General features: G+C 47.9%; 1 protein-coding gene across 1 annotated transcript in view; it reads right to left on the reverse strand.

Moving 5' to 3' along the window:
• FER (FER tyrosine kinase) overlaps positions 1-25,608 on the reverse strand; it is a 295,373-nt gene that overhangs the window by 157,018 nt on the left and 112,747 nt on the right. Inside the window, exon 11 of the mRNA XM_060235624.1 lies at positions 13,322-13,414. Within this exon, the coding sequence (XP_060091607.1) occupies positions 13,322-13,414 (93 nt within the window). The remainder of the gene's footprint in view (positions 1-13,321; positions 13,415-25,608) is intronic.

Raw genomic sequence — 25,608 nt, forward strand, 5'->3', positions numbered from 1 at the left:
TCATTAAATAAAACATGAACAAAGACACATACAAATAGCAGCAGGACAAGTGGCAGTTAATGAGGAAACATCAAGCAAAACAAAAATTCTTTACTACCTGGCAGATGACGCTAATAGTGGGAGACAGACTACCAGTAGAAGGAATTCCAAAGTTTTCACTCTACAACCCAGAAGGCCCTTTCTCAGATTGCCATCTGTCTAGCCTCAGATGGTGGAGCCACCTGAAGCAGAGGCTCTGAAGATGACTGGAGGGATTGGGAAGATTCATATACAAATACAAGTCCTTAAGGTAGGTTCCAAGCCATATAGAGGGCTGTATCCAGTCCTCAAAGGAATTGTATGCAGCCGCAAACAACTGCCTGCCATCTACTTCCTTCTCCATCTCTCTTGCTTTCTTCTGCATCCCAGATTGCTTTGCTAGGCTCTCTCATCGCACAACAGAGCTTACTTTCCTCAGTTCCCTCAATCACACAGGAGAGGTACAAAGAAAGCACCTTTAAGACCAACATTTAAGACCAGCACATTTTCACTGCAGACTGGGGATTTTGAACTTAGGTTTCCCAGATTGTAGGCTGATACTGACCACTATACATGGCTATCTCTCTATTTTTGGACTGCCACACAGGAGTTGTAGTTGTTTTGTAGACAAACATATAGCCTTCAGTCCGCATCATAGTGCATTCATATGTTCTTGGCCAGCAAAAGAAGCAACATATGTACAAAAGCTTGCAATGCCCAACTATCTCATGTTTTCCTCTGGATCTTAGGCTTTTGATTTCTATAATGAACATCAATAAATCAAAAGTAGGTTTGCAATTTACAGAGACGCACCTGAACAACACCTAAACAGCATGCTCAGGATTGCTACAGCACATTGTCTCCCGTTTTTGATGCAATAATTCAGAGCAAAGGGTGTCACTTATCAGGCTATTAAATAAACAGAATATTGCAAAGAGTGCTCATGTTTTAAGCATGTTTTATTTTAAGTTTTAAAAAAATCTTTGTGTTTGTGTCTTTTATAAAGTTTATATTTCTGCTACCTGGCATTACATTTTATGCCAAACATAGCCTAGCCTGACAAGGTCTAATTAATGTCAAATCTGGCCCTCATAATGAATGAACTTGACATCCCTGACAGCACTGTTTGGTACCGCAACAGCTAGTAGAGAAGTACTCAGCCAAAGGACCAACCTCTCTATATTCTGCCTTCATTGATTTGAAGACAGCTTTCGACTCAATATCACAACAGGGATTATGGCAGAAAACAGAGCTTTCCATGATAGATAAAAGATTACTATTTCTCATACATGCCCTCCATGAGGAATCCTCCCTTAGGGTGAGATATAACACACAAGAACATCTTACCGACCCAATTAAAACTTTTAAAGGAGTCAGACAGGGTTGCCTTTTGGACCCTTTATTATTTAACTTCTACATCAGCTATATGATTAAATATTTGACAGACCCACAGTTCCATCCACCAAAATTGGCCTCATGCCACCTAAAATTACTGCTATATGGAAATGATGCACTCTTATTAGCAAGAATGCCAGTAGGCCTCCGAAAGGCAATGGACAGCTTCTCTACATATTGTAGTAAAGAACATCTAACAATCAATTATAAAAGAGACTAAAGTAATGGTTTTTGGCAAACACCAAAAAAAGGAAGTTTGGACAATGAATGGGAACAAAATTGAACAGGACAATAAATTTACATACCTAGGGGCAATAGTCCCTCTAAGCTGTGAGTCTTGTGAGCAAAAATTCTACTTTGTTAGCTACTGGCATTAAAGTTGTGAGCTACTGCATAAATTAGTTTTCTCTGGGGCCATTTTTCCTGAGCTAAGACAAAAATGTGTGAGCTGAAGACTAAAAAAATGGTGAGCTAACTCACACTAACTCAGCTTAGAGGGAACACTGCCTAGGGGTCATATTTCAGGAGAATGGCTATATGACAGCTCATTGCAATTTGAGGGAAGATTATGCTGAGAGCCTCTAATGCAATTTTAAAATTCTTTCAAGCCAAAAGTTGCTCTTAGATCCCTGCACCTCTAAATAATTTTTCCAAGATAAAGTTATTAGTCAATTCCTTTATGGCACTTAGCTAGGTATCCCGGCTAATAGTTTATATTCACTGGAGAAAGTTCAATCTAAATTCCTCCGATCTATTCTACAAGTTCCAACCAGTGTCCCAATTCTTTACTTTGACTGGAAACCGGACAAATAAAAATTGATGCAAGATTCTTTCTTGCTTCAATTTCCTGGCTCAAGATACACTTTTTAATAATTCAAGATTGGTAACCAACAAAAATGGATATGTTTGACGGAGGATAACTTAAAGTCTATAGGCTTCTCTCTTGGTACATTGCTGACCCAAAATACTAATGTTGCAAGATCTTTAATCAAGCAAAGAGTTCATGACACTGAACACCAGCAAGATTTAATAAGAAACCCAAATTTTATGGTTCCTGAAAAATACAGATACACTATGAACATGGCCCAGTATCTAAAAAAAACCAGGTTTCTTACCTGTAACTGATGATCTTCGAGTGGTCATCTGTGCAGTCACACACATGGGTTTTCCCGCTGGGACAAACCCGACCTCGGAGAATTCAAAGCTAGCCTAGGCGTTATTTTTGGCGCGCGTTTCCTCCCACTCTGGGGAGCAGGCATCCACTGCGCATGCCTGGAGCGAGGGGAAGGCGCTCCACCCACCCAGTTTCTTTCCAGCCACTGTATAGTGGAAATAGTAGTGTAGGTTAACCTAAATAAACCAGCAGCGGGGATGGCTGGGCAGGCGTGTGTGACTGCACAGATGACCACTCGAAGATCATCAGTTACAGGTAAGAAACCTGTTTATCTTCTTCGTGGTCTCTGTGCAGTCCAACACATGGGTGACTGATAAGCTGAACTGCATGGAGGTGGGTGCTGGTCCTGAAAGGGAAACCTCATAGGTTAAACACGCATATCAGTCAAAACCTATCCAAGTAATACGGTAAGGTTGCACTTACCGATGGAGAGACTGCAGGCTTCAATCAAAGATGGAGCAGAGTACAGCCTGTCCAAAGGACGAATCTTGCCGTGCATGAACATCTACTGCGTAGTGTGTGGCGAACGTCGATGTAGAAGACCAAACTGCAGCAGCACAGATGTCTTCCATGGACACGCCTCTGGAGAAAGCTGAGGACCTAGACAGAGCCCTCGTAGAATGAGCTCGTAGATGCTCTGGGGCAGGTTGCTTTGCCAAGTGATAGCATAGTGCAATGGTAGCCACCAGCCACTTAGAGAGTCTCTGAGTAGAGATTCTTTGTCCTCTTTTATGGGTGCCATAAGCAACAAACAGACTCGAATCTTTGCGAAAGGAGCTTGTTCTGTCTATGTAGTAAGCGAGGGCTCTACGTACATAAAGATTGTGTTAGGCTCTTTGGCCTCTGTCCATAGGGTTTTGAAAGAAAGACAGTAATGTAGTCGTTTTCTGTAGATGAAATGGTGATACTACCTATGGACGAAAGGTGGGGTCTGGTTGTAGAACTACCCTATCATGGTGAAAGATGGTGTAAGGAGTGTCTGCTCGAAATGCGCATATGTCACTGGCACTTTTCCCTGATGTAAGCACCACAAGCAGTGCCGTTTTCCATGATAGGAGATGTAGTGGTAGAGATGCCATGGGCTCAAAGGGAGGTTTCATCAGTTGGCTTAGGACCAAAGATAAACTCCAGGTAGGATACAATTGACGAATCGGTGGTCGGAGATGTAAGATGCCCTTAAGGAAAGATTTTGCAGCTGGATGGGAGAATACCGTGCGTCCTTCTATGTGAGGATGGAAGGCTGAAATGGCTGCTAGATGCACTTTTAGTGATGAATAAGCAAGGCCGGTTTCAGAGAGAGAAAGCGTATAAGATAGGATTTGTGACATGGATGATGATAAAGGGTGAAAATTGTGGCTAGTAGCATAGCTGGTTAAACGTTTCCACTTCAGGGCGTAAGACTTCCTAGTGGATGGTTTTCTTGCATTCAGCAGGACATGTCTAACTCTCTCAGGAAATTCTAAAAATTGATTCTCTATGCAGTTAGTCAAAGACGACCTGGGTCGTGGTGTAGGACCTTGCCATTCTGTTGTGAAAGGAGGTCCTGAGTCAGAGGGAAGACATTGTTGGAAAGAAGGAGAAGAGTTGTAAACCAAGGTTGGCGAGGCCATCATGGTGTGACCAATATGCAATTGGTTTGATCTAGTTGAATCTTTTGGAGCGTTTTCGTTATCAATGGGATGAGCAGAAAAAGGAAATGAAGTGGTCCGTTCCATTGTTGGAGGAAGGCATCTCCCGCAGACTGTTTGGAAGGGGGGCCTCGCATGTAAAATTGGGTGCACTGGGCATTGTCCGGGGAGGCAAATACATCTATGAGGGGGACTCCGAATTTTAAGAAGACTGGTTGAAGGTATGACCTTTGAAGTGACCACTCGTGGTCGTTGACTAGTTGTCTCCTCATGGTGTCTGCCTGAGTGTTCTGGACCCCTGGTAAGTGCACAGCCGTTAGGTGTATGTCGTGTGCAATGCTCCAATACCAGAGAGCTAGAGCTCTTTTGCAAAGACGGGTGGATGCAGTCCCTCCCTGCCGGTTGATATAGAACACAGTCGCCACATTGTCTGATGTAACCTGAACATGACGACCGTGAAGTGATGGTAGGAAGGACTTGAGTGCCCTGTGGACTGCTAGAAGTTCCAGGCAGTTGATGTGGAGAGATTTCTCGTATGCTGTCCACTGTCCTTGCACTGTCAGCACATCGAAATGGGCTCCCCAGCCCCATCTCGATGCATCTGTGGTGACGATGGTTGATGGAGGCTGCCTTAGGAATGGCATTCCTATGAGGAGGTGATCTTGTACTGTCCACCATTCCAGTGGTGGCAGTATGTGACGTGGAACTGTTAGCAGGGCTCGTTGGGAATGGTATTGAGGATGGAACATTCGAACGAACCACAGTTGCAAAGGTCTCATGCGGAGTCTTGCATGAGAGAGGACGGAGGTTGTGGCTGCCATCAGACCCAGCATGCGCTGAAAGGTAAAGGCTGTTTGGATTGGTTGAGAGATTATGGTGGTGGGCAACGATTGAATGTTGGCAATTCTGTCCTTTGGCAAATAGGCCTTGTGATCTACCGTCGATAGACGCGCTCCTATAAATTGGATGTCTTGGGTAGGAGTGAGGTTGGATTTCTGGTGGTTGACTTGTAGTCCTAGAGCTGATAGGAGCTCTAGGGTTCTTGAAATGTCCTATTCCAATTATTCCCTTGAAGGACTTACTATCAGCCAGTCGTCTATGTACAGATAGAATGCAATCCTCTGCTGGCGAAGGGATCCCGCTACCACTGCCATGCATTTTGTGAAGATTCTTGGTGCCGTGGATAAGCCAAAGGGGAGGGCTCGGAACTGATAGTGGTCGTTTCCGACAGCAAATCTCAGGAATCTTCTGTGGCAATGGTTGATTGTAAGATGGAAATATGCATCTTGGAGGTCGATGAGGGCCATCCAGGCATTCTTGGGAATGAGAGGCAGGATGGACTGCAGAGTGATCATGCGAAATTTTTTGTATTGGATATATTTGTTGAGTTCGCGTAGGTCCAGTATTGGGCATTGCCCTCCATGCCTTTTCGGGACTAGAAAGTATCAGGAGTAGAATCCCGTGTGATGGTATTGAGATGAAACTGGTTCTATAGCCGCATTGGCCAGCAGAGCGGCAATTTCTTCTTGGAGAGGAAGAGAGGGAGGGGTAGGTATGAAGTGATGGTTCTTCGGGGGCGAAGCAAACTCTATGGAATAACCTCTGTGGATAATGGTTAGAACCCATGAGTCTGTTATCGACCTCCACATGAGGTAGAATGGCAGAAGTCTGGATGTGGTTGGATGGTAGTGTTGTATTGGTGGTGGGATGGAGAAGTCAAAGAGACTGTTTAGTAGCCGTGGCAGCCTTTTTGGTTGGTTGAGGCCGTTGTCGTTGATGGAATGGCTGTTTAGCCGGTGGGGCCTTACGCTTCCAATAGTCAGTCTGTCTGGGAGAGCGAGGACGCTTGTAAGATGGTGTCTTCCATGGTCTTTGTCTGTAAGGCTGGGGCTGTTGCTGATTGACTCCCAACCTCTTAGCCCTCTTACGACTATCATCCACTGTGGTCAAGATGTCATCAGTGGTTGCATTGAATAGCCCCTGTCCGTCAAAGGGGAGATCTTCGATTTTAAATTTTATATCGGGTTGAAGTGAGGATGAACGTAACCAAGCATGTCTGTGTAGCGCAACAGAAGCAGCCATTGCCCTGGAAGAACATCCTACAGAGTGTCGTACTGTGTTGATCTGTTATTTGCTTAATCTATTGAGCTCTTGCAAAAGTTTAGAGGCTTGTTTCTGGGAGGTTTCTGGTAAGGCCGTTTTTTAGATTACTTAGCTGCGATGAGATGTTGTAAGAATAAGCAGCGAAATAAGCAAGGTAGTTGTTAATCTTTGCTGTAGCTGTAGAGATGGAATAAAGTTTCCTACTGAGTGTGTCCAGTTTTCTTCCCTCCTTTTCTGGATGCACAGGGTGACAAGTTTGTTTAGATTTGGATGATGAATACACAATCATCGAGTTTGGAGCAGGATGGTTGAACAAAAACTTGGATTCTGGTGCATGAATTTTGTACAGTGATTCCACGCGTTTTGATGTCGGAGGGATGGAGGCTGGCTTGTCCCAGGCTTCCTTCAGGGCTTCAAGGTGAACTGGTAGCATTGGTAGGAAGGATCCCGCAGGCAGATCGGCGTGGACCAGGTCATGGACCACGTCAGATATCTTTGGGATATCAGTTGTAAGTTTGATGTTGAGAGCGGTAGCCATGTTGGAAATTAGGTCCAAATAGGACTTTGCTCCTTCTGAAGGAGACAGCTCGGCAGCTTTAGCAATATCCGATGCTGGAGAGGAAACTGAATGTGACGACTCAGATGTTTCAGCTTCGGACTCCTCTTCTGGGGCATCATGTGAAGATAGAACGGGTACTGCAGGTATAGGCTTCATTTGTGGTTGACTTGGTCGTTGTTTTAAAGCCGACGTTGACGGGGTCGGTGAGATTGGTCTTATGTGCGGATGGGCGACTTCTTCATATTGAAAAGAGCCTTCACGAGACCGAGGTTGCGACTCGTGGTACCGCTTGGTACGGTACCGAGAGTGTTGGTGACGATGATAGTCTGCCGAAAGGGATCTTGAGGTCATATAGTGACGTCCGCGTGGTGATCTCGAATGGGATCAGGATCGGCTGTAGTAGCGGTAGCGATCTCTCTCTCGACTTGGAGACCTTTCATGGTACCAGCGAGCATGTGAATATCTATCCCTTTCTCTGCTAGGGGACCTCTCTCGGTACCGATAGGTGCATGGTCCTCGGTGTCGAGGGGGTTGCATATGCAGTGGAGACATGGTGATGCTCTTAGGCTTCCTAGGTGCGGACATGTCCTGGAAGGAGTGCATATCGATCTGGTGCTCTTGTACTTGAGTTGATAGCTCTATCGGTTCCTCAGTAAGGAAGTGTTCTGGCATGGATTTGTGGATGGAAGGTGAACGAGATCGTATTCTGATGACCTCTTCTTCAATCCTGCCTATCGGTAGTGGGCGTTGTGCAGGAGTCGGGGGCGATCTCTGTGTAGGAGTCATCGTGGAAGTCGTGGTGTCGGGCGCTTTTGGATCCGGCAGGGTCGACTCCGAGGTTTCTCTCGATTCTTTATGGGCCTTACATGATGACGATTCCAAGTGCTTCTTCTTGGAATCGAAAAGTCTCTGAGGGGGAAAACACGGGGGAAAAACCGAGCCCCGAAGGGCAAGTCCAACAAACTTTTTTTTTAAACACTAACCATCTAACAAATAACTAACTAACTACACTAAGAAAATAACAAACGGGCTATATACAACAGGCAAAAAAAGCAATCCAAGATTACTTTACTGACCGGGTACACGAAAGGAGATCCTCTCAGAGCAGCAGTCAGAAAGGAACTGGCGGGACCCTCACACTGGCGCTGGTGAGCATGCGCACTGGGACGCCTGCACATCCCCGTTGGTGCCCAGCGTGAAAAAATCCCGGGCTTTTTAGGTACTGATTCAGGGATCGGTGCAGGCGCTCTATCCCATGAGTGTGAAGCACAGAGACCACGAAGAAGATCTTAACATCACTCTGCACTTCCTACCACGCTATGGCGATTTGGAGTCCCTTTGGAACATATAATACTGACCATCCTGTTATACTGCTACCATCAGAATTTAACTGCTTCATGAACCATTGTACTAGCACCTATCGTTATGTTGTTTTATAACTGATGTTTTAAAATTGTTTTATGTTTTTATGTTTTATTGATGTTTTACTCAGCTGGTCATTTTTTAACCCCAACCTGTGAGCTGCCCTCAGCCTGCCTTTGGTGGGGAGGACAGGATATAAATAAAACAAAATAAAAAATAGATACTGCCTACAAATAACATTATTTAGGTACACAACACACTATTGGTTTATAGGCAATGTCTTCCCCGTTTCCCAAAATCTGTCAATAAAATGCAAATATGAAATTTCTTTCTCTCTTCATGACAGCAAAAGCTTAAAATTATTTTCCTTTTTCTATGCTATGCTAAGAGACACAATTAAAAATATTTTACAAGATTTCCTACTCTCTAGACGAGGGGTGACAAACGTACAGTTCAGGGGCCAGATCAGGTCCCCAAGCAACTGGCTGTCATCTGCTTCCTTCTCCCTATATCTTGCTTCCTTCTGCATAACAGCTTGCTTTGCAAGGGTTGCTCAATTGCACGGGAGCTACAGAGCAAACCCTCTATTTTTACCATTAGTTGAGGCTCCTCCCTTGGGGAGGAAGGGGGAAGGAATAGCTTGCTTTGCCAGGCTCTCTCAATTGCACAGCAGAGCTACTGAGCCAAGCCTCTCTTCCTTCTATTGGGTGAGGCTCCTCCCCACCCCCACCCCCCAGGTAAAGAAGGAAAGAGCCAGAGTTTCCTTTGCCCAGTTCCCTGGATCCCACGGAAGAAATACAAATAAAAAATCTTTTAAGACCAATGAGTGGTAACATTTTAAGCATGTTTTAAGTTTTTTTACAAAAATATATTTGTGTTTGTGTTCTTTATTATATCTCTGCTACCTAATCTTAAATAGGTACACACATGGCCTGGCCCGACATGGATTGGCCCAACCTGACATGGCCTGGCCCAACAAGGTCTCATTTATGTCAGATCTGGTCCTCATAAAAAATGAGTTCAACACCCTTGCTCTAGACCAATGACACTCATTCAGTGGCTCAGGAGCCACACATGGCACCACTTGTGGCTCTTCTGAGCATTGTTGCCCTCTACAGCATCTGCCATGTATTCCAGAAACATGATCAAGGCCACTGAACACATGCAAGTTTCTCATTAGTCCATCAAGGTTGGTATATTCTACTCAGATTGGCAGCAAGTTTCCAGGGTCTCCAGCAAAGGTCTTTTACATCACCTACTTCCCCAGAAGAGCTTGTGGTTAAGCATGTGGTTCGTAGCCTGAAATAGCCACTATTTGTGGATTTCGAAGACAGGTTAGGACCAACCCTCCAGGTGTACCTTATACCAGGGATATAAAAGCAAACTGCCCATCCTCTCCAGCATCACCCACCCCACCCCCCTCTTTGCAGCCTCTGTGCTCTATCTTGGGCAGCTGCCTGGAAAGCTGATTGCAAAAAGTTAAAACCACCTTGACAACTCCCCAGGAAAAGAGCAAGGTGGCCACAGTGGGATGGTGGTGGTTTTACTTCTCTTTCTCCAAAACCAGTTAGTTCTCCTCCTGGCACCTTGACAATCTTACTGTCTCACCTAACCTGCTGTGCCTCATGCTGAAGATGGAGCAAAAGGGCAGAGAGAAAAGTCCTTCCTCTTCATTCCACTTATATAAGGGCTGGCTATGTTTCAACAGTGGTGGAAAGAGAGAAAGACACATAGCTACTCTGGTGATTTGAAAGGTTATAATATCTATCCATCCATCCATCCACCCACCCACCCACCTATCAACATATGAAGCTGCCTTATACTGAATCAGACCCTTGCTCCACAGCCCCATAGCCAGAACTTTTTGGGTGGTGGGGGCTGTGGAGGCTTGATTGCTTCTTCCAGTGGCCAGCCGCCGGTCCCCAGCTTGATCACTCTCACACTCTTGGGGGTGGGAAAAGCCTGGGGAGAGCGACAGTGGCAAAAACAAGCCTGGGGGGAGAGTGGGAGAGACAGGGAAGAGCCTGGGGAGAGGACAGTGGCAAAAAAGGGGCCCTGGGGAGAGCGGGGGAGGCAGGGAAAAGCCTGGGGAGAGGGAAGGCGAAAACGGGGCGATAGGGACAGTGGGAGAGGCAGGGAAGAGCCCAGGGATAGTGGCAGCGGCGAAAACGAGGCCGTGGGGAGAACAGGGGAGGCAGGGAAGAGCCCAGGAGAGCAGCAGCGGCAAAAACGGTGCCGTTGGGAGAGTGGGAGAGGCAGAGAAGAACCCGGGGAGAGCAGCAGCGATGAAAACGAGGCCATGGGGAGAGCGGGGGGGGGCAGGGAAGAGCAAGGGGAGAGCGGCAGCAATGAAAACGGGGCTGTGGGGAGGCAGGGAAGAGCCCAGAGAGAGGGCAGTGGCAAAAACAGGGCTGTGAGGAGAGCAGGAGAGGCAGAGAAGAGCCCAGGGAGAGCGGCAGCCGTGAAAACGGGGCTGCAGGGAGAGTGGGGGAGGCAGGGAAGAGATTGGGAAGAGAGCAGTGGAGAAAATGGGGCCGTTGGGCAAGCGGGAGAGGCAGAGAAGAGCCCAGGGAGAGCAGCAGCGGCAAAAACAGGGCTGTGAGGAGAGCAGGAGAGGCAGAGAAGAGCCCAGGGAGAGCGGCAGCCATGAAAATGGGGCTGCAGGGAGAGTGGGGGAGGCAGGGAAGAGATTGGGAAGAGAGCAGTGGAGAAAATGGGGCCGTTGGGCAAGCGGGAGAGGCAGAGAAGAGCCCAGGGAGAGCAGCAGCGGCAAAAACAGGGCCATGGGGAGAGCAGGAGAGGCAGAGAAGAGCCCGGGAAGAATGGCAGCAGCGAAAACGAGACCGCCAGGAGAGTGGGGGAGGCAGGAACAGGGTGGGGAGAGCCCGGGGAGAGCTGCGGTGTGAAAATGGGAGGATGAGCGGCGGGGAAAGGAAGGGCTATAAAGGAGGAAGGGGGGGTTGGGTGGGGGGGCCATTTCCCCCCTCCTTCTCCCCCACCATGGCTCCATCAAGTCAGTAAGACTGACAGTGGCTCTCAAGGGTCTCAAGCTAAGGTTTTTCACACCTATTTGCCTGGACCTTTTTAGTTGGAGATGCCAGGGATTGAGCTTGGGACCTTCTGCTTAGCAAGCAGATGCTCTACCACTGAGCCACCGTCCCTCCCCAAATGGGGGTACAAACTGTGTATGGCACCTTACAGAATGCACCAATACATAGAATGCATCTCTCTCTCTATTTTAAAGTGTTAAAATGTTAAAACTCCCTGCCTGCTGCACCCCACAGCCTGATCCAACATGGCTTCTCTTATGTTCTTATTACAATATATTACGTTACAATAAATTGTTTTAACCAAAACTGCCTGACAGTGACTGGTCTCCTTTCTCCATGGTCAGGGACAGAGGACTGTGCTTGAAGACATGGCTTCTCCATGTTGCCCTCTCTGGTATGTGGTGTCTCTCAGGAGGCAATCTTCTCCCTGATGTTGTTGAATGTCTATATGCACTCCCTGGCCCATTTGATCTGAGCAGTTGGGCTGAGCTGTCACCAGGACACTGATAACACCCAACTGTATCTGCTGATGGATGGCCAGCCAGACACTGCCCTAGATATTTTAGATAGGGCATAGGAGGCTGTGGCTGATGGTTACAGCATAGTTGGCTGAAGTTAAATCCATAAAAATGGAGGTCCTGCATGGGGTGATGGGCTTGTGGATCTGACTCCCAACCCTTGACGGGAGCCTTTGATGCCAACAGTGCAGGGTTTAGGAGTGATCCTGCATACCTTGTTGTCAATGGAGGCTGAGATCACAAATGTTACCAGATCAGCTTTTTATCATCTCTTAGGCTGGTCAGGCAACTGGTCCCCTATCTCTTCCCCTGAGGCTTAGCATTGGTGATCCATGCAATGGTCACCTTCAGGCTAGACTACTGAAACTCACTCTATGTGTGGCTGCCCTTGAATCGGACCCAGAAACTCCAGCTGGTTCAAAAGGTGGCTGCATATCTTGTGACTGGTGCGTCATTGTAGGTGCATGTGCAGCCAGTACTTCACCAGCTGCACTGGCTTCCAGCTGAGTAACAGATCAGATTCAAGGTTATGGTATTAACCTTCAAATCCTTATGCGATCTGAGGCCAACATACCTGCAGTACCGTCTCTCAAATTATGTTCCCTAAGAGTCTTATGATCTTATCTCCTGGTAATCCCCAGTCCAAAAGTCATCCATTTAGCCTCGTGGGATCAGGGCCCTGTGGGATTTATTGCAGTTCTGCAGGGCTTGTAAAACGGAGTTGTTCTACCAGGCCTTCAGTTAAGGCAGTAGATGTCAAATTAAATTCCCACTCGCACCTAAACCTGCCTTGAGCTGCTTATACTATGCACTTTAGTGATGGCTTACTGGCGGGTGCCTGTCCATTTACCCAATATGCTGGCCTTCTGAACAACTGTATAGCATACACCTAGGGGGCTTATTTGTTCTAGCTCACCATCGTTTTAAGCTATTGGGTTTTATAGTTTATATATTGTGTTTGTATAAATTTCTAATATGTGTATTCTCCTGTTGTGACCGGCTCTGAGCCTGCTTGTGGGGGAGGGCGGGATATAAGTCTCATAAATAAATGAATTCTCAAGTGAGAACTCCTCAGTGCTGTCCACATATAAATAACAAGCAATTGTCTTTGTTCTACACACAACTCTCTGCATGACCATTCTCTACTGAATTGTCACCATCCGTTAAATGTCATTTCTGATGCACCAGATTGTGGAACTGACAGAGACAAATGAGAAAATGATTACTTATCTCTGCAAGATATTTTCCTCAATTGAAAGCCAAGATGGAAAATGTAACTAGTTAATCAAGAACTTTTAAACTCAAAATAGGAATACAGTAATTAAAAAAAAAATTAAAAGCTTTCAGATGTAGTGCAGTAGGTAACCAGAGAGTGTTCTGGATACCTTACCATTCCACACATTACCTTCTCTAGCAATCTTATTGCAGCTACCAAGAAACTGTGCCCAAATTATAGTGGAAGAAACTTTTTACCTGAGAAAATACAGAAGAATGCAATCTCAACGTGTACTTACCGATGAAGTGCCTAACATAGATTTTGGAGACCTTATCATTCCAGCAATGGAGTGCCGAATCGTATCAAACCTGGAAACTTTATCTTTCTTATCCTAAAAAACAAGAGGAAAAAGACTATGAGAAATTAAACGAGTTTACCTTTGCAAATTAAGTCTGCAATGAATGTGGAGTGCATAAAGCATGAAGTTAAAAACTCCACTATAGTATTTTCAGTTTAACTGCATATATTAATTTTTAGCTCCAAATGATCACTTTTGGATAGTTTAAAAGCACCATGGATTGCCAACTGGGTAATATACAATATACAGTGGTGAAATCAAGATTCAGTAGTTTTGATTTTCAGTCTTCAGGACATACCTAGTCTCACCCAGAATGCAGTGAGCTAGACAAATATTTAATTTCAACAATACCTGAAATCTTCCTTGGAGGCTTTGATCTATGCTTGTTCACCATCAAAAGATACCTTTAAAGAGCAGGTTATCTGTGATGGCTGCATCATATGTGTGGAAGTCCCCAGAAGGCATGCATGGTTTACTTAGATGAAATTCTGGCAAGTTTTAACAAGACTTGCAAAGACATCTGTAGCATGTATTTATATTTTAAAATCTGTATTTATATAATAATAGTGAGATAGATAAGATTTATAACTAAGGACAAACTTTATCAGATAAATAATTATCTAAATATTGCCTATTTCCACTTTCAACAAGCAGTTGACAAGTAAAAAAAGAGGACAAACTAGTTGTGAAAGACTCAAATTTGTGTTTTTATTCTCAATGCAAGCGTTTTCATGTATGCACAGACCCACAGAGGCATATAATGTTGCTGCCAACCAGAAAAGAAACATTTGTTGAACAAACTGCATTATATGCTGTTACATGGTTTTCAATGCACTTGCCTTTTGTTTGCCTTCCTTCAGCTACAAGCATAGCCAGTTTTAAGAGGAGATTGGATAAAAATATGGAGCAGAGGTCCATCAGTAGCTATTAGCCACAGTGTGTGTATATATGTATGTGTGTGCGTATACACACACACATATATTGGCCACTGTGTGACAGAGTGTTGGACTGGATGGGCCATTGGCCTGATCCGACATGGCTTCTCTTAAGTTCTCCTACGAACAAGTGTTAAGGGTCCCTTGAGGTCGTAACAATACAATATTGCTACTATATTCAATTTTATAACAGAATTGGTGGTGGAAAGTGTCATCGTTACAGCTGACTTATGGCACACCCATAGGATTTGCAAGGCAAGAGATGTTCAGAGGTAGTTTGCCATTGCCTGCCTCTGCATCATGACCCTAGTATTCTACGGATGTCTCCCATTCATTTACTAGCCAGAGCCAACACTGCTTAGCTTCTGAGATCAGGCTAGCCATCTGGAACCCAAATCTACTGCCACTGTCTTCACTGAGTGCAAGTCTGCCACATGCTGAAAACAGCAACAGTAGACATGACCTTCAGAGTCAGGATACCAGGTCTATCTCCCACTGTAAACAGTGGCTGTATACTTGGGCTCTAGAGTAAAGTCAAGTCCAATGTTAAGTGATGTTTCCAAGTCCCACCCCCAATTATGTGAAGCAGATTCCTGAAAGAGCATCAATACTCCCAAAATTTTGTGATAATGGTAATCACGCCATTTCTGAAGTATCAAAACAAAATGAAAACAATTTTAACACTATTAATAGCAGCTGTTCATCTTGCCATTATACAATAGAAAAAAACATAACCATCTTCGTTTTGCATTCGTAAGGGTTTTTTAAATATAAAAAAATCTTCCATACAAAAGAATTATCCATAGAAGTATAATCAGTAGGAGAAGGTTCAGATTAATATCTTAGGTGCTGAAGTGGCCAGATGGTGCCCATGCATAGCAGCATTCTGAGATCAATGGGACTATAGTTCACTCTCTCCTCCAGTGTGGGAAGGGGTGAGCTAGGGAGTGATGTGCTGCAAATATCACGGAATACATCAGTGCATTCACATGTATTAACCTCAGTTGGTGAGATCATCAGTTTAATTCATTCAAGATTATCCTGAATGATTTTACAGCATACTGAAGGCAATGTGAGCTAAGAGCTCACTAAAAGGATAATACCTTCTGTGCTGTACTAATTCAGCAACTGACCAGGATAATGAAAATCCATCCATCCATCTTCAAATGCAGAACTATATTTTATGTCATAACGAAACACAAAAACCACCAATGAGAAGCATTACAATTTTAATTTCTACTCCAAAATAATCTTGAGACAAAGTCACAGAACACAGCAACTAATATCTATTCCATCAGCACCAAGAATGTTCACAAATAAAACATCTGATTCCTTTTACCAGTCTCATGTCTACACAACACAGCATATCAATTTTAAATTACAATCTGTCCAACAATAAAAAGGCTGCTTGGATTCCACTGGCAGGTCGATTTTATATGAATGGATTAAATGGCTACTTTAAAAACTGCTCACTGCATTACCATGGATACGGTGCCTAATTTTGCTTCTAGGTCTGCCAGGACTTGGGATGATCAGCTCATTTCACGCACCTCAAGTAATGACAAGATAAAGGGTCTTCTTCAGCTAAATGAGTCCTAGGGATTAGCAGCAGCTAAATGACTGCATCTCATATCACTGAGGGGGAAAGGGACAAGAAACAATCTGTGCATCTTAATTAGATATCCTACAGGTGCACTGAAGTAATGTACTGATTTTATACTAACATTTTCTTCCTAAAGCCCATACTAACCATCTGCCTACAATCTGCCTACAACATCATTCTTCCAAAAGCATTTTTCCAGGAATTATTAAAATATATAATTTCAATCATTAAATTTATCTGATTACGTATCTTCACGAGGCAAACAGGGAAGATCTTAAGGACACAAAGATTAAAAAGAAACCAGCTGTTTTGAATATCTACTGCAAAAGCTGACTTGACAAGGGGAAAGGAACTGAACTACCATAACTGTGTCTGGAAAATTTCTAGATAGGCCAGCAGGGGTGTGGTACTTCCATACTCTATCAAGATTTGATCTCCACTACCATAAACCCCAGGGCTTTTTTTTGTAGCAGGAACTCCTTTGCATATTAGGTCACACACCCCTGATGTATCCAATCCTCCAAGTGCTTACAGGGCTCTTCTTACAGGATCTACTGTAAGCTCTTGGAGGATTGGCTACATCAGGGGTGTGTGGCCTAATATGCAAAGGAGGAAGAAGAAGAAGAAGAAGAAGAAGAAGAAGAAGAAGAAGAAGAAGAAGAAGAAGAAGAAGAAGAAGAAGAAGAAGAAGAAGAAGAAGAAGAAGACATTGGATTTATATCCCGCCCTCCACTCCGAAGAGTCTCAGAGCGGCTCACAATCTCCTTTATCTTCCTCCCCCACAACAGACACCCTGTGAGGTGGGTGGGGCTGGAGAGGGCTCTCACAGCAGCTGCCCTTTCAAGGACAACCTCTGCCAGAGCTATGGCTGACCCAAGGCCATTTCAGCAGGTGCAAGTGGAGGAGTGGGGAATCAAACCCGGTTCTCCCAGATAAGAGTCCGCACACTTAACCACTACACCAAACTGGCTCTCCTCAAAAGGAGTTCCTGCTACCAAAAAAAGCCCTGATAAACCCTATTCAATAATCTATACATTATGAGATTCTGTACCTGGGGCTGAGATCAAGACAAATTAAGGGGTTCTTGTGTACCAACCACCTTGCTGACTCCCAGTTCTCCTACATGAGATAACCAAAATGTTCTTGTTCCGGGTTTATGATTCTAGAGGATGTTAACATCCACATTGAGGCTCTGTTATCTAATATCAGGTCCTCTCTTATGTAATATATATTTATTTACATTATTTATTCCACAGTGGCTAGTATTCCACAGCACCAACAATCTCACTGAACTAACGTAACTGAAACCAAAAACATCAGAATAACTAGAACATCAACATGAATCTTGGACTTTTAATGACTATAAAATGGAAATGATTTTATTGCATATTTTGTTTTTAATATTTTATGCTGTTTTTATTTGTTGTTTGCCACCCTGAGCCCATATAAATCTGATTAAATAAACAAACAAACAGTCAACCTTTCTCACAGTGTGTCAATACAGATGACACATTGAGTTGGTACAATTGACAATATGGGACATTCGATAACCCATTAGTTAGGATTTCAGACAGCTGGAACCACCAAAAAGAACTGAAGCACTGCACATGACATATTAAGAAGTACATAAATTACCTAATAAGTGTTCCCCACTCACATAAGATTCTACTTACAATAAGCTATACACAGCTCTAGGCCACAGTCCCTAATCATTTATCCAAGCAAGTTTATAAAACCACTTTATACAGTACAACCCTATTTTTTTTTTAAAAAAGTAGTCCCCTGTGCAAGCACCAGTCATTTCCAAACTGGGGTGATGTTGCATCACAATGTTTTCACAGCAGACTTTTTACAGGGTGGTCTGCCATTGCCTTCCCCAGTCATCTACACCTTACCTCCAGCAAGCTGGGTACTCATTTTACCAACTTTGGAAGGCTGAGTTAACCTTGAGCTGGCCACCTGAACCCACCTTCTATCAGGATCGAACTCAGGTCAGCAGCAGAGCTTAGACTACAGTACTGCAGCTTATCAATCTGCACCAAAGAGCTAGCCTACAACCCTATTACCTGCTCAGAAAAACCCTCCTGAATAGTTCAGTATAGCATAGTTTGAAAAAAGCCAGGAGAGTAGGAAACTGTCCTGGCTTCCTTGGGCAAACTGTTCCACAAAGCAGGAGCACAACAGAGAAAAAGACAGGTTGCTTACCTGTAACTGTAGATCTTCGAGTGGTCATCTGTGCAGTCACACTTGTGGGATACTGCGCCTGCGCTGGTCCCCGATCGGTATCTGTAAGAAAGCCCGGGAAAATTTCCGCGGCCGGCGCCACTGGGCATGCGCAGGCGACCCACTGCGCACGCCCAACGGCGCCACCGCGGCAATCCCACCAGTTCCTTCATGACCGCTGAAAGCCCCCAGAGAAGGGAGACCGTCAGCAGCGGGGAAGGAGGGCGGGTAGTGTGACTGCACAGATGACCACTCAAAGATCTACAGTTACAGGTAAGCAACCTGTCTATCTTCTTCGTGGTCTCTGTGCATCACACTTGTGGGAGATTAGCAAGCAAGGCATACCTGGAGGTGGGAAGACGGTCAACCAGAGATGGCAGATTGAAGAACCGCAGTCCCCAACCGAGTCCTCTGCTCGGCATGTACGTCCAGTGCGTAGTGCTTCATGAAAGCGTGCGGAGAGGACCAGGTAGCAGCTTTGCAGACGTCAGCGAGGGGCACGCCTCTCAGGAATGCCACCGATGTCGCCATCGCTCTTGTGGAGTGGCCACGCACAGGTCCCGGCAGTGGTCTCTTTGCTAGGAGGTAGCAGAGCTTTATGGTCTCCGTCAGCCACCTGGAGAATCTCTGGGAGGAGATCTTATTACCCAGCTTGGGCGTAGCGTATGAGACGAATAACTGCTGGTCCCTGCGGAAAGCTTTAGAACGCTTTAGGTAGAAGAGCAAGGCACGCCTGACGTCTAAGGAATGGAGCCTCCGCTCCTCGTCCGAGGAGGGATTAGGGAAAAAGGCGGGCAGCCATACCTCCAGATTGAGGTGGAATTGGGAGGGCACCTTAGGGAGGAAGTTAACATCCGGGGCCAGGGAGACTCCTGACTCCCTAAAGGCTATGTATGGGTAGTCACAGCGCATCGCTGTGAGCTCCCCCACACGGCGGGCAGAGGTGATGGCCACCAGGAAGGCGGTTTTCCAGGATAGGAGCTGTAGGGGGCATGTGGCCATAGGCTCAAAGGGTCATCTGGTTAGCCTGTCTAGCACCAGAGTCAGGTCCCACATCGGAGTGGGAGGCTTGGAGGGTGGATGCAACCTAAACAGTCCTTTCATAAACTTTTTGGACTGGGGGTGGGCGAAAACTGAATATCCTCCCACAGGTTGGTGAGAAGCGGATACGGCTGCCAGGTAGACCTTAATGGAAGAGAAGGTCAGGCCTGCGTCAACAAGGGAGAGCAAAAAGTCAAAGATTGCAGGCAGGCCTACCTCCCTTGGTGCGCCTGGCCGGCCAGCTACAAAGACGGAGAATCTGTTCCACTTTCTGGCATAGGATGCTCTTGTGGAGGGTTTCCTGCTGTTTATCAGGACCTCCTGGACCCTGCCGGAGAACTCTAGGGGTCTATGAGCCACGCCGTCAGTTTGAGGTGCGGCACATTGTGGTGCAGCACCAGGCCTCCCTGGGATGACAGGAGGTCTGGTTCCGCTGGGAAGTGGTAGAATTTTCCTCCCGAGAGGTGCATTAGGGAGGAGAACCAGTTCTGTCGCGGCCACCAGGGGGTTACCAGGATGCCGCGTGGCTTCTCCGATGCTAACTTGTTGATTATCCTCGTCAGCAGTGGGAGGGGCGGGAACAGGTAGAGGAAAAGGCCCTCCCATGAGATGAGGAGCCCGTCCCCCTGGGATGTGGGGTCGGCACCCCCTCTGGAGCAAAACACGGGGCACTTCTTGTTGTCCGCCGTGGCAAAGGCATCCAGCTGTGGGTAGCCCCAGAGCTGGAATACTGGTTGGAGGAAGCGCCACTGAAGTTCCCACTCGTGTGGTGATGCCCCCCCTCTGCTTAGGGAGTCCGCCTGCGTGTTGAGGACCCCTGGGAGGTGGGCAGCTTTCACAAAGATGTCGTGCTGGATACATTCCGTCCATAGGGCCATGGCTAGCGCACAGAGGCGACGGGATACCGTTCCGCCCTGCCTGTTGATGTATGCCAGGGTGGTGGTGTTGTCCGTGAGCAATGCCACCGTCTTCCCCAGCAGCTTCGGGCGGAAGGACCGTAGGGCAAAGTGGACCGCTAGCAGCTCCAGGTAATTTATATGGTATGCTGCCAACTTGGGAGGCCACTGGCCCCCCACCGAAAGCCCTTCCATGTGGGCGCCCCAACCCCACAGGGAGGCATTTGTGGTAATGGTAACCGCAGGTGGCGGGAGGTGGAAGGGTGCTCCCTGGCAGATATTGTCCGTCGAACTCCACCAGCGGAGCGATTGGAGCGTCGAAGGGGGAATCGTGAACCTCTTTCGAGGTGAGTCCTTGTTTGGGCGGAACTGACGAAGGAACCATAGCTGCAGGTTTCGCATCCTCAGTTTCGCATGGAGAAGCACGCTTGTCGTTGCTGCCATAAGCCCCAGCATCTGCTGAAGCTGTTTCGCAGTGCCCCAGCCTTGGTTTTGGAGCAGCTGTACTGTGTCGGTGATGTCCTCTGCCCTCTGGGCGGGGAGGAACGCCCGGTGCAGGTTTGTGTCCAGAACCGCCCCTATGAACTGCACCGTCCTTGACGGGGCGAGTTTGGATTTCTCTAGGTTGACCTGCAGGCCCAGGGCATCTAGGAGGCGTAGTGTGGTTGTGATGTGGGCAGACAGACTTTCCCTTGAGTCGGCTACCAGGAGCCAGTCGTCTATGTATGGGAAGACTATCACTCCCTGTAGCCGCAGGTGGGCGGCCACTACGCTCATCATTTTTGTGAACACCCTGGGTGCTGTGGAAAGTCCGAATGGTAAGGCCGTGAACTGGAAGTGTTGTGGGCCTATCGCGAACCTGAGAAACCTTCTGAATTCTGGGTGGATGCTGATGTGGAAATAGGCATCCTTGAGGTCTAGGGTAGCCATCCAATCCCCCTGGTTGATGAGGGGCAGGATGGATTGCAGTGTGGACATTCTGAATTTTTGGTAGAGGATGAATTTGTTCAGACTCCGGAGATCCAATATGGGTCTCAGACCTCCATCCCTCTTTGGTACTAGGAAATAGCGGGAATAGAAACCGCCGGCTCTCTCTTCTGCTGGAACTTTCTCTACGGCTTGTTTCTGGAGGAGGGAGGCCACCTCTGCCAGCAGAGGCGGGGAGGGAGGAGTGGTGATTACCACCGATTGGATTGGAATCTGAGCAAAGTCTATTTTGTAGCCCTCCTTGATTATGGAAAGAGCCCACCTGTCTGAGGAGACCCGCTCCCAGGCAGGCAGGAAAGGGCGGAGGCGGATAGTTGGGTGGGCAGTGGCAGCGAAGCGTGGTACAGAAAAGTCAAAGGCCCTGCTTGGTGGGGCGGGTGCCCTTCGACTTGGCGGAAGACTGGGAGTTGTAACGACCCCTGCTGTTTCCCGAGTACGCCTGTTTGTCGGGTTGCGGGGGACGTGGTCGCCAGTGTTGGTCCGAGGGTGGCTTTTGGGGGGGTTTTCTGGGCCAGGACCTGCTCCATTGCCTCGGCCTAGATTGCCTGGGCGATGGCTGCACCCCCAGGCTCCTGGAGATCTTAAGGTTCTTGTCCAGCTCCTGCAATGCATTGTCAGTGGTGGAGCTGAAAAGCCCTTCCCCGTCGAAGGGCAGGTCCTCTATGAGAGCCCTGGTGTCGTGCTGTAGGGCAGTGGACCTCAGCCAGGAGTGCCGGCGAAGGGAAACCGCTGACATGATAGCCGAGGCGGAGACGTCAACTAGGTGCTTGGCGGCTGTTAGTTGCTGCTTCGCAACCTTCTGGCCTTCGTGCAGGAGATTCTTGGCGGCCGTTCTTTGGTCCTCGGGTAAAGAGGACAATAGAGGGGACAGCTGATCTAGGATGGCGTACTGATATCTGGCCATGCAGGCCGTATAGTTGGAAACCTTTGCACCCAGGGACCCTGCCGAGTAGATCTTTCTACCCATGGCATCTAGTTTCTTCCCTTCTTTATCCGGGGGAGCGGAGTGCACCCTGCGCGACCTCGAAGAAGACGAGACAATGGCTGAGTTTGGTTTTGGGTGTGAAAATAAGAACTCAGCCCCCGTCTCCTGGATCTTGTACATGTGATCCAGCTTCCTCGAGGACACCGGTGCCGAGGATGGTTTCCTCCATGGGTCCTTTAACGCCTGCAGCATGACTCTGGTCATGGGGAGTGCAACGGCCGCTGATGTGTCCCTCTGGACGATGTCAAACACGCTGTCGTCCACCACCGGTTGGGGTTGTGAGATGGGTAGGGAGATTGCAGACGCCATTCTCTTAACCATGTCTGCATAGGCCCGCAGGTCTTCGGAGGGCGACACTGGGAGGTCCTCAGATGTATTAGGGTCCGGTGATGGCTCCCAGGTTCTGTCGTCGTCGGGCTCCGACCCCGATGGGGAGGACTGTCTGTGGTCCGATCGCTCGGATAGGTGCGGTGACGGCTCCCTCGGTGGCGACTGGGCCGGCGTCGGTGGCCGAAGTGGGGGTGCTGCCGGCGTGGGGCGGTGTGGCGGGATCGAGACCGATGCTGGAGGTCTCCTCGAGCGGTGTGACACCCTGGAGAGCGAAGATCCTTCGGACCGACAATCCCAGTCCGGGTAGTCGGTCGGTTGGTGGTAGTGGTATTGAGTGCAGCAGGGATGCGTCGGCTGCCATCTGTGCTGCTCCCAGGATGGTATTGTTGGGGGCCGATGCGATTCGACCGATGGCTCCCGTCGTCTCGCGCGCTTGGGCGCCGCCGGCGTTGTTATGTCGGCCTGCTGCAGTGACTCGACCTCCGATGTCGAGTCGATGCTCCGTCGACGCGACGCCACGGAAGGTGATCGACGGGTTAGGTCGATCTCCAGTTCCGGCGCTGGGGGCTGCGGTCGATGCCCGCTAGGCCCAGGGATCGGCGACTTATGATGCCGGTGCGCGGGGGTCCGTGGTGTCGTCGGAGGACTGTGCTGCCGGCCTGCTCCAACCCCTGGAGTTGGGGGGCTGCGGAGCGGAGAGGGGGGAACCCTTCTCGGCGGGTCGGTGTCGATCGGTGCCGACACGTCAGGGGTAGGCAAAGGAGAGCGTGGTCGCTTCCGCTTCTCCTTGCTCTTCGCCTTTTTCACAGACTCCTGTCCAGGTTCCTCCCTTCGCTTCTTCGGAGGTTTCTCGACCGGTCCCTCGAGGGGCCGCTTCGCCGGCTGTTGGTCGCGGCGAGCGTCGGCATCGACAGGGGTCCCATCGGTCGATGGAGCCGTCGGAGGTGGGGCGGTCGCCATCTTCGGTACCGATGCCGAAGGGCCTTCCGTTGCTCTTAGGGGACGAAGTGCCGAGGCAGTGAGTGCGGCCGAGAGCCTTGCCGCCCTGTTCTTTCTGGTTTGATTGGAGAAGCGGAGACAGTGTTGGCAGGTCTCCACGCGGTGTGCTTCTCCCAGGCAGAGGAGGCACAGGGAATGGCCGTCGGGCGGGGCGATCTTCTGCCCGCAGGCCTGGCACCTCTTAAAGAAGCCCCAGCGGCTGTCCATAGACAGCGGTCGCTAGGAGGGTCCTCTCAGAGTCCTCTGAGAGGAGAAAACAACTAAGGGGCGGAAAATGGCGGGGGAAGTCCCGGAGGAAGACCCACCGCGGCACGCACCCAGAACAACAACAGCAACTTTTTTTTTTTTTTTTTTTACTAACTAACTAGACTACTAGAACTAACTACTACACTACGAAAAACAATAAACAGGCTAATAATACAGAGGCTAAGGGGAAAAAAGGGTTAAAAACCCGAAGCTCACCGACCGGGAACACGAGGAAACGCAGCTCTTCGCGCAGCGGTCAGAAAGGAACTGGTGGGATTGCCGCGGTGGCGCCGTTGGGCATGCGCAGTGGGTCGCCTGCGCATGCCCAGTGGCGCCGGCCGCGGAAATTTTCCCGGGCTTTCTTACAGATACCGATCGGGGACCAGCGCAGGCGCAGTATCCCACAAGTGTGATGCACAGAGACCACGAAGAAGATCACATGTATGGGCAGTTGTTGATTTCGCCTATTTGCATGTTAGCATCTGCAGAAGACCTTGCTGACTTGAGTGGAGCTGTCATGGCAGAGAACAGGGAGAGAGATGGTCCACAAATCAGAGGGGCCAGAGACCATGAAGGGCTTTGTATGTGATAGCCAATGCCTTAAACTAAGCCCAGAACATATGAAGCTGCCTTTACTGAATCAGACCCTCGGTCCATCAAAGTCAGTATTGTCTACTCAGACTGGCAGAAAAATGGCAGCCAATGGAATACCTGCAGATAAGTGCAATATCTGGTCCTAGCCAGCAATATCCTTGATTTGGTGTCCTGCAGACTCACCTCATCTTTTGGTAGGCCACTTGTTGGCAGCAACTCACAGTAGCTCAAGAGGTGAGGAAAAATTACAGTGTCTTACTGTCCCTGTCACCTCTTTCTTTCTGCCCCACCAGCCATCCAGTTCCAACATGAGAAAATCAAGCTCCTCTTTAAAAAGGAGCGAGGAGTAAACTGGAGAAGTGTTTGACTTGCTTCTGCTGCCCCCACTGCACTGCTGGAAACAGAGAAAGATGTCAAGGTGGGGAGTAAAACACCGTGTTTTACCTCCTACCCGAGCATCTCTGTGTTCCACCCTCACCCTGACAGCCACTTGTGCTTCACTCTCCATTTATCTTCCTCCTGCTGCACTTGTGCAACTGATTGGGGTAGTGCCACTGCTGCCCTATGTTCTCTCCTGACCAGACAAATAATCTGGGTGTTGGTGCTCCCTTTCTTTCTTGATCTTAGATGGATGCTGCCAGTGCCCCATTCTCCACCCAACTGGACAGCTGACCTGGGTGCTGTTTCCCCTTCTCTGCTTTTCACTGGCCTCTACCACCTAACAGCTGAACCACAGTGATCCTGGATCACTTCCCAGTGAGTAGTGAAAAGGATCCAGGTAAAAAGCCCTTCATTGGTATGAAGGCAGGCAGTCGCTGGTTCTGCCTTCACAACAGCACTGCCCACTTTCCTGAAGTGTATACTGGACACCTAGGGAAGAGCTTGTGGGCACCACATTAGGGAAAAGTGGAATAGCCAAACTGGAATATGGTTCAGAATAGGGTAACAAGGATGATGGAGTAACTGGAAAACAAGTCCTACAAGGAAAGTTTGAGGGAAGTGGGTGTGCTTAGGCTTAGATGTTAAATTTAAAGTTTTATTATTTATGTTAACGTGTAAATTGTTGTTAGCCGCCCTGAGCCGCCTAGGCGGGGAGGGCGGGATAGAAATAAAAGTTATTATTATTATTATTAGAGGAGGGATGACTAGAAAAGAGTAAGAATCCATAAGCACCTTAAAGACTTAACTAAATTTGTGGTAGCATATGAGCTTCCGTGAGTCACTGATCATTTCTTCAGATACCAAGAAAAGACTACCAGAAGATGTGATCAGATCCTGAAAACACTTCATGTGTTACGCCATGAAAGAAGGAAAGCCTTGTTACAGCTATGCCAGAAAACAGGCTTAGATATAGTGCACTTAATTTACAGGAGGCTATATTTAAATGA

The sequence above is a fragment of the Heteronotia binoei genome, chromosome 4 (genome assembly GCF_032191835.1).
Source record: "Heteronotia binoei isolate CCM8104 ecotype False Entrance Well chromosome 4, APGP_CSIRO_Hbin_v1, whole genome shotgun sequence".
NCBI lineage: Eukaryota > Metazoa > Chordata > Lepidosauria > Squamata > Gekkonidae > Heteronotia > Heteronotia binoei.